The 10,000-nt window shown below is 43.2% G+C and overlaps 1 protein-coding gene across 1 annotated transcript in view; it reads left to right on the forward strand.

Moving 5' to 3' along the window:
- agbl4 (AGBL carboxypeptidase 4) overlaps nucleotides 1–10,000 on the forward strand; it is a gene marked incomplete at its 3' end in the record, with an annotated part of 242,260 nt that overhangs the window by 212,401 nt on the left and 19,859 nt on the right. Inside the window, exon 9 of the mRNA XM_084443882.1 lies at nucleotides 1,423–1,534. Coding sequence (XP_084300008.1) covers nucleotides 1,423–1,534 — 112 coding nt within the window. The remainder of the gene's footprint in view (nucleotides 1–1,422; nucleotides 1,535–10,000) is intronic.

Genomic DNA, 10,000 nt, shown 5'->3' on the forward strand with positions numbered 1-10,000 from the left:
CCCTGGTGTGTGTGTGTGTGTGTGTGTGTGTGTGTGTGTGTGCGTGCGTATGTTTTCTCCCTATACTGCATAAATTGATAGTCCTTGTGAAAGTCACAGACACAGTTACATTGTACTAGTATGAAAAGATCTTTGAAGCTACATGAGATAACTCGGCACTTTGGCGCCCCCTCTGGTTGTGTTAAAATCGGCACTGAATTTTAGGAACCATACTCCACTCACTAGAGATGCGAATATTGCGGCTATATCCACAGCATCCGCGGGTGGGTGGGCCAATACAAATCAACATTGTGATTAGTTTCGGGTGGATTGCGGTTGGATTTATCAGTTATTCGTATTAATTAAATTAAATTCGTATTTAATTACCTTTATTTATATAGCACTTTAAAAAAAAAAAAATCATCAGAGCTAGGCCTACAATCGGGCACGCATTGGAGGAAAAAAAAAATAGCCTACATATGTTTTTGAGTTGCAGAGACAGTAAGTGAATCCCTGTTAGAGAGATGATGTAGTAGAATATTGGAATAAACACAGAGCAAACAATTCAGCAAAAATGGATGAAGCCCACCTGTGTGAAAACGTGATCTCACACTCCGTAGAACAGGGCACAAGAGGACTTGACTTACTTTAAAGACTTTATTATTCCAACAGAGCAATCAATATTAAGCTAGAGTCATTTTTACATTAGAAATGTGACCACATTCGAAAGTAGCCTATAATCTTTCAATTGTTTAAGTCTAGAAAATGTGCCTGGCTGGACATAGTTTAAATGTAAATACAATAACTTCATGTTTGGCGGGTTGGGTGCGGGTGCGAGTCTCTAAATTTTAGAAGATAATTACGTCGGGTGGGTGGCGGGTGGATGATTGTGGATGATTCGGGTGCTCAAAGTCCATCCAAAATCCATCTGTACCACTCACTCGCTGTAATGATGGGGGGGGGGGGGGGTGATAACAAACGTGTGTGGCACAGTCTGGATTGGAAGATTGTAGCTACTTTCTGGAAGGATGGCTTCAATGCAGGTTAATACCAGTCTTCTTTCTTTTATGTGTTTCCTGTCTTCCTGATATTGTGACACGCAAAATGCGTCACTTCCATTTCCACCACAAGATTTCCCACCAGTGTACTAGCCAGTACACCGAAATACTTAAATAATAAATTCACAGGATCTCATGCAGTCTCATGTCACGGAAATTATTTTTGCGATCTTGCTAAGGCCAATTCATAAACTAATAGCAAGTAAAGGTGAATATTGAACTATAAAAAAGTTCTCATTGAGCTTTAAAGTTGTCTCTGGATTCTCCCTCTCTCTGGAAGGGTCATGGTTGGAGTAGCCATTTCCTAACTGCAGTTTCTGTGTGTGTGTGTGTGTGTGTGTGTGTGTGTGTGTGTGTGTGTGTGTGTGTGTGTGTGTGTGTCCAGGTGTTCTCTGATGGGCTTCGACCTGAACCGTCATTGGCAGGACCCGTCTCCCTGGGCCCATCCCACCCTCCATGCTGTTAAACAGCTCATCGTTCAGATGAATCAGGACCCGGTGAGTCACACACACACATACTGTACACACACACACACACACACACACACACACACATACATACACACACATACATACACACACACACACATACACACACACAAACACACACACACACACACACACAAACACACACACACACACATACATACACACCCACACACACACAAAAACTCACACAAACACACAGACACAAACACACTCAAACACACACGCATGCACACACACACGCACACACACAGATGGCAAATGGCTCCACATTTGTGGTTGCTCAGCCCCAGCCTGGTCGGGGTTCTCTGGAGGGGGGTCGCTGACAGGGGCGGAGCTCCAGCTGCCGGCGTTCTGCTGAGGTCAGCGTGCCGGCGTCTCAGGGCAGGGGGGGCGTCTGCGCTAAGCACCGTGGGGCCGCGAGTCAGCAGCTCTGGAATGTCAGACCCATCTCTTAGACGTTAATGTCAGGTGCTACACCAGCAGACAACAGATACACACACACACACACACACTCTTTCCTTCTTTATTTTTCTCTTTCTTTCTTTCTTTCTTTCTTTCTTTCTTTCTTTCTTTCTTTCTTTCTTTCTCTCTCTCTTTCTCTCTTTCTTTCTTTCTTTCTTTCTTTCTTTCTTTCCTGCTTTATTTTTCTTTCTTTCTTTCTTTCCTTCTTTATTTTTCTTTCTTTCTCTCTTTCTCTCTTTCTCTCTTTCTCTCTTTCTTTCTCTCTTTCTTTCTTTCTTTCTTTCTTTCTCTCTCTCTCTGTGGGTGTCACACACCCACGTGTGCTCTCTCTCTCGATCTCTCTCTCTCTCTCTCTCTCGATCTCTTCAGTATCAGTATGCACTTTCCTTTGTTGGAGATGGGCGTCTTCTCCGTTCTGATGTTAATTAACGGGGAGCGGCGGGTTGCTGGGGAGCTGAAGGTCAGAGCGTGTCCAGGGAGCGGCCTGGCCTTTCCCTCCCTCCTCTCAGGCCGGCCAGCGTGGCGGCCAGCGGAGCGCGGGGGTCGCTGACTCAGATTAACCTTTTCGTCCGACGCAGGCACACTGATCGATGAGCTCCACCGTGGCAGAGTGATCCACTCCTGTCTCTCTCTCTCTCTCTCTCACACACACACACGCACGCACACACACTCACACACCCTCTCATATACTCACACACACAGGGGAAGAGAGCCTCTGCTATAGTTCCCCAGACCCACCACTTTGGTGTCGGCCTCCCAGATGCCAGCTTAGTGCACAGAGGTCTGGCCTAATCAGCAGGGTCTGGGGAGGGAGGCAGCAGCAGGGTGTGCCTACAGGCTGGCTAAGCTAGGCCGGCTAGGATAACAGGCTGGCTAAGCTAACAGGCTGGCTACTTGTTATGTATGATAAGGCACCATTTTATGTTGTGACTAGAGCATTGACACTAATGTAGTACTGCACCTGCGCATGAAATTGTGCATGCTTGGACTTGAGTTTGAAGGATGAAGTCATGTCAACGTAATTTCCCTTTCATTATTACTGTTTGTGTAGTAGCTAACAGGCTGGCTACTGCACCAGGCTGGCTAACCTTGTTAACATAATGACTATGTTATTAACTAAGTTAAAGGAGAATGTTCGTTTTTGACAACCTGGACCTTATTTACGGCATATTATAAGACGTTTGACTCACCGAGATAACTTTGGTGTAGTTCAGAGGCCTGTAGAAGAAATTTAAAATCCAGCGCAAGCCAAGTATATCCATGTAATGGCGGCAGACGGGGCACAGAGAATGCAGCTTCTAAAAAATCTATTTTCTGCCGCGAAACGGTTGTTTTGATCAATCTGTTTTTATGAATTGCTAGTTGTGCTTACATAGAGCGAGGGCTTGTTGTGGTTTTCACATGCCTCTGTAATATGATCTTTAGAAACGTCTTTAGAAACAAAATAGCTTCCCCACTTGCTTCAGCACGCATGCGCACAGCGCGCAGACTGGCTATTCTGTAGGCTACACTCACGGCTCACATTCTCTACGCTGAGATCGGCGTCCATCATATTCTAAGCCATCTTCTATATCCTCAAAATCTGATAAATATTCAGCCATATTGCACACAATATTCCAGGCACCAACAAGCCGATCGTAGCGTAGAGAATGTGAGCCGTGAGTGTAGCCTACAGACGGAGAATAGCCAGTCTGCGCGCTGTGCGCATGCGTGTTGGAGCAAGTGGGGAAGCTATATTTCGTTTCTAAAGACGTTTCTAAAGATCATATTACAGAGGCATGTGAAAACCAACTAGCGATTCATAAAGACAGATTGATGAAAACAACCGTTTCATGGCAGAAAATAGATTTTAATATTGCTTAAATGTATCCGTCTTGTTCTTTGTAAATGTGGAATCAAAAAAATGTGGTAAAAACATACTGAGATTAAATCATGAGATAACTCCTACTCATTGCTAAAATCATAGGAGAGATGCTTGATACGGTAACTACCTTTGAGGTCCTACTCAGAGTGGTGAATCATTTTGGTCATAGTCAAACGTTTAACTCAATTCCTAGGAGTAATTCTGTAATGTTTGATAACTACTTGGACAGAGCTCTACTAGGTCTTCCAGAACGTTCTGTAGTACAAACATACACAACATGTGATCTTACTGCTGGACATATATTGACCAGATCTGTGGTTGAAACAGTCTTTTTGATGACAACAATCAAATTATTTGTTTTGTTTCGTATTTAATTGTGTGGATCAGAGCACAGCGGACCTGGTCCTCTCCATCCGTCTGAGCCTATAACGGCCAGGTTAACAGCATCATGTCTCTCTGCATCCATAACTACCATCAGTCTTGCAGGGGAAGTCTTAACGTCTGGGAGTCAGTGATGCATGAAGGACTAATCTGTCCCTGTAGTCTGCTGTGATTCTGCGCCTAATGTTTGTTTTGGAAAGGAGGAAAAACAATGATATAGAGGGAGAGAAAAAAAGAAAGAAAGAGAGCAAAGAAACAAATCGACCTTTGCATCCTAAAGCGGTGGTTTTCCACCTCATTTATCAGAGAAGAAGAATTCTTTTTGATTGGCTGATTACTGGGAACATTCATCACCGGTGGCCTATCCCCAGCAATCTGACAGCACCATTTTGGATCATTAGTTAAGGATGACAGAGGAGGCCGCTGTTGCCATGCCTCATTTCTGACCTTTTTAATATTAGAGAATTAATTTTCTATCCGAAACAAATGTATTAGTTCCTGTCACAATGTTTCGATGAATATTACACCTTGAAATCCCCCCACTCCTGCCTTCCTCCCTCTCTCTCTCTCTCCTTCTCATCGCCCTTCTTCCCCCTTCCCCTCTCTCCCTCTCCCCCTCCTCCCACCTTACCTCCAACACCTCTCCCCTCTATACTAGCGCCTCCATCCTCATCCTCTTCTATACCTCCACCACCCATCCTGTTCTATACCTCCACCACCTCTCCTCTCTCTTCTCTACTCTTTGATTATCCTAAAAATTTTTTGAGCATCTCAAGCATGTTGGTATTCTTGTATTGTTGTCTACCATTTCGATGATTCAACTAAACCACATCTTCGGTGTCAGTGCATAGACCACCATCCCAGGGAGAGTTGGAGGGTGTTTGGCCAAAGCAGGGTACAGGGTTAGGGTTACAGCACATCACTCACTTTGCTGTTTGGTCGCTGTGTTTATGTAGGCAGAGCTAATCTAGTCTGGGGGAAGGTTATTATAGTTAACGAAAACTAACTAAAAAACGAAAACTAGGTGTGCAAAAACATTTTAGTTAACTGAAATAAAAATAACAACTAGACTTTACCAAAAAAAATGATAACTAACTAAAACTGCATTGTGTGTTTACAAAACTAACTAAAATAAACTAAAATTATAGAGAAAATGTCCTTAGTTTTAGTCTTTTTCATTTCATACATAAGCCTAGTATTTTGGGTGGATATGAAATCTATCCTCCATTTTATTTAGCTATGCCCCTGCGCAGGAGTAACCTGACGTGCGCCAGATGGCTTGTTTCACACGGAGTGAAACAATGTGAGCTCACAAGATCAGGATGGTCTGACAAGGCTAGCACAGAAGAAATAAAAAACTAAAACTAATACTGAAACTAATAAGAACTAAACTAAAACTAAGCATTTTCAAAAAATAAAAACTAAACTAAACTAGCAAACCTGCTTTAAAACTAATCAAAACTAAACTGAAATTGATAACAAAAAGCGATATAAAAATAAAAACGAATGAAAAAAGCAAAACTATTATAACCTTGGTCTGGGGCCTGTCTCTTTCGCAGTTGTTTCGCCGGTCTAGAGGGGAAGCGCCTAGGATGACGCATCGCATAATCTTCCGGTCTGGCCCGGAAAAAGAACAGTTGTTGTATCTATAATTTCGGAGGCTAAAACGCTGCAGTGGCTTCAAATGTGTGATATTATGTATCCGGCACACCTCTTCCATGACTTCTTGAAATATTTCTTCAGGTATGTCCATGTTTTCTTCCATCGATTTAAATAAAGCAAGCGGAAGTAGGAGGCGGGCTCTACAGCCTCGAGCCGGAAGAAGGGGCGGGCTTAAGGCAGTGAAGTAAATAGACCATGGATGTATTAATAGAACTGGATACAGCCACTCCATCCACTGACCGATATCAACAATGAAGCCCTATTGAACCGCGCCATCTTGGCAAATTTGTAGTCATTTGACTATTTCCGGTGACTTTTGTACTTGCGCAGTTGTGCTTTTCTGGCCTTCCGGTGACTTTTGTACTTGCGCAGTTGAGCTTTTCTGTCCGACGCGCGTCCACGAAAAAGTTCACCTTTATATGAAATGTAGACGCACGTTCCCGGCTCTCCCCGCTTTGATTTAGCAATGAAAACCGGCTTGCATATTAACCTGTTTTTGTCAAATATATCCATTGGAGAAATTATTTTTTCATCCAGATATTTTAGTTTTAACAGGTTAAATATAACTGAACATGTTTTGTTTGCTAGTAGATGGTATTCATTCCGTTCGCGATAACGTTATTGCAGCCAGGCTAAATTCCTCCAGGGAGCCAGTGACCGGCGAGTTGAAGAGCTTCACTCCCCGCCAGCAGGAGCTTTGGCCGCGGCTACCGCATCTCGGATAACCCGTTGAGTTCGTGGCTGCTATTTCACACTCGCCCTTGATCAATCGAATCTTATCTCCGTATAAATACACATTAAGCCTATATCGCCTTATTCACCACAAAATATGTTTCAATCTGAGGTTATTTTCATAGATAGATTTTGCCTCATTTTTGATAATTTACTGCCATGCAGGCCGTCTGTGCTGTCCCCAGCACCACCTTAACAGAGGAAGTTTGAAATGTCTAAATATTCCCAAGCATGCATTTCCATTCATAAATCACATTAGCTGACCTGCCCGGACAACTGCATCTCATCCGATAAACATAGCCTATGAACAATACATCCATGATGGCAAGCCAGAAACGCAGACACAAGTTCAAGTACCACAAATAAAGGTAGCCTATTCATTCTAACATCAACGGGGTCCCGGCTAAAGTCTTTTAATACCATCCATCGTCATCCGCTTATCCGGGGTCGGGTCGCGGAGGCAGCAGTTCCAGCAGGGAGCCCCAGACATCCCTTTCCCTAGCATCAACCAGCTCTGCCTGGGGAATCTTTAGCCGTTCATAGGCCAGTGCGGATGTTTAATCAAATGTGTTAATGAAAATGACCACAAAAAAGGAGAGTAGTCAAAGCACACCGCTCAAAAAGGGCTTAATACATACAACAAACTGATCAGGCTAATCATTTTTTAATGAAAATGACCACAAGACAACCTCCTGTGCATAGTTGAAATGGTAGTGGGATACGGTGATAAACTGGAGTGATCATTTGACAGCAATTATTAGCCTTTTCCAGGAATGGACAGAAATGGGATATTTTTAGAATAACAGTAATTTATTCACATACAATGAAAAGGAGTTGATGTGTAGCATGAAGATGAAACGATACACTGAGTTTGGGTGTTTTCAGTCAACGTTGGCGTTGACCGCTTCTAGCTATCGAATGGCCGACTGGTGTAAGATGGATAGCCTAACGTTAGAGAGATAAATGTAGGCTATGGTTATGTTAATAAAGCTAACAATGATGTTGTAACATGCATGCAGCACTGGTGATCTGAACGATTGATTCATTATTACCATGGATCGGTATTGGGATTGATCTAGGGTGAATGTGAAATAGCAGCCACGAACTCAGCGGGTTATCCGTGATGCGGTAGCAGCGGCCAAAGCTCCTGCTGGCGGGGAGGGAAGCTCTTCAACTCGCCGGTCACTGGCTCCCTGGAGGAATTTAGCCTGGCTGCAATAACGTTATCGCGAACGGAATGAATACCATCTACTAGCAAACAAAACATGTTCAGTTATATTTAACCTGTTAAAACTAAGATGCCTGGATGAAAAAATAATTTCTCCAATGGATATATTTGACAAAAACAGGTTAATATGCAAGCCGGTTTTCATTGCTAAATCAAAGCGGGGAGAGCCGAGAGAGCCGGGAACGTGCGTCTACATTTCACATAAAGGTGAACTTTTTCGTGGACACGCGTCGGACAGAAAAGCTCAACTGCGCAAGTACAAAAGTCACCGGAAATAGCCAAATGACTACAAATCTAGCCAAGATGGCGCGGTTCAATAGGCCTTCACTTTAGATTTCGAATCCTGGGGGCTTGAAATAGACACTCTTCTCCCCGAGGAGAGACTGGTGACGCGAGGCTAAGCTAATCTGTCTTTGTTTCCGTGCACCATTTTACTGGTCAGATTGTTTACTTCCACATCAAATAATGCCTTTAAGTTAGCATAAATGCTAAATGTGAAAATATGCCAACTAGCTATGACTTGTTTCTGTAAGCACAGCGATATTGCAAAAACCTATTGTGTAGGTTCAATTTTAAATGGATTAGCACGTTACACATCCTCTGGGCCTGCCTTCTAACATGCACATCCTCATGTTACTATTGGAGGAGAGAGAATACATGGGAAATGTGACTTCTTGTCCTCATGTGAGTATATAAGCTGTGTTCGGAATCGCTTCCTATTCACTATATAGTGCACTATATAGGGCGTCAGCCATTTTGTTTGTAGTGTCCGAATTCTCCATGGAATTTTCGTTCCCTATATAGTCCACTATTTATTACCCACAATTCACCTTGATTTGCAGGGAACAGCGCATGTACCCTACATTTTCTCCATTCCCTAGGTAGTTCACGGTGAACCCTATAGGGAATAGGGAGTGAGGGAACGAGGGAGCGATTCCAAACACAGCTATAGTCTTCCTCAGTCTGAAGGTAGTGCTGATGATGAGAGGAACTTTATGCAGGACTCAACCTTGATGCTATATCCTGCTGTGATCAGCTCCTTCCCTCCCAGTGCAGATAAGCAGAATATCCAGCCGTCCTGACGGCCCTGCCTAATTAATAGGCAGCTGATAAGAAAATGTCTGACTAAAATCATTGTTGTTGTGACCCTCTAGTCTGGCTCTCCTCCAGACTGTAGCCAGGCCGGTTTGCAGCAAGGTTACAGCGTTGTCAGGAAAGACAACAACGTTTCACAAGACGTTGCTCTTTCTCTGTCTGAGCTTTATCTAAAGCATACCTCTCCTTTTCTTTCTCATTCTCTTTCTACCCCCTCTTTCTCACTCTCGTTATGTCTGTCTTTTGAGAGATAGACTTCATGTGACTTTCATTCTACTACGAGCTCTAATTGTCTCTAATTGCTTAATTATAATTCCAGATGATCAATTCTCTAGGTCAAAGCTGCTGTTAATTGGCCCATCAGTCTGCCTGTCTGGGTGTGAGTGACAGGACATTAGAAGACTGTCAGGCTGCTCCTCCTTAGTTCACTTTGTGGGCTGGATGGATAATGACTGGATGGATGGATGGATGGATGGATGGATGGATGGATGGATGGATGGATGGATGGATGGATGGATGGATGGATGGATGGATGGATGGATGGATGGATGGATGGATGGATGGATGGATGACATGACATGACATGACATGACATGACATGACATGACATGACATGTAGGGGTGTGCAGAGACGTCAATATCTGTGTCTGTTTGACCCACAAAATTGTATCTGTATTCAGATAGAACAAGGGGCAATGTCATTTTAGTAGCCATTGGCATTGCAATTGCCTGACTAGTGATTTTATCATCTTATTATTTACATATTAAAGGTGCAGTGTGCGATTTTTGGCAGCATCTAGTGGGAGCATTGCAACCAACTAGATACAATTAATGTTGTAACATTGTGACCTCCTTAGAAGGACCCACTCCCTATGTACAGTAGATATAAATGGCTCATTCTAAGGTAAAGAAAAAATGATGATTCTTATTTACATGTCATTATACACAAATGAAAACATTTAAGAATATTGTATTCCATTTCTGCCAAGGCTACACAAAATTCTGCCACAAAATACTACAAACTACAACAGCCAGTTCCAACCACGCATTG

This window comes from Borostomias antarcticus (genome assembly GCF_949987555.1).
Source record: "Borostomias antarcticus genome assembly, chromosome: 10".
In the NCBI taxonomy this organism is placed as follows: Eukaryota; Metazoa; Chordata; class Actinopteri; order Stomiiformes; family Stomiidae; genus Borostomias; species Borostomias antarcticus.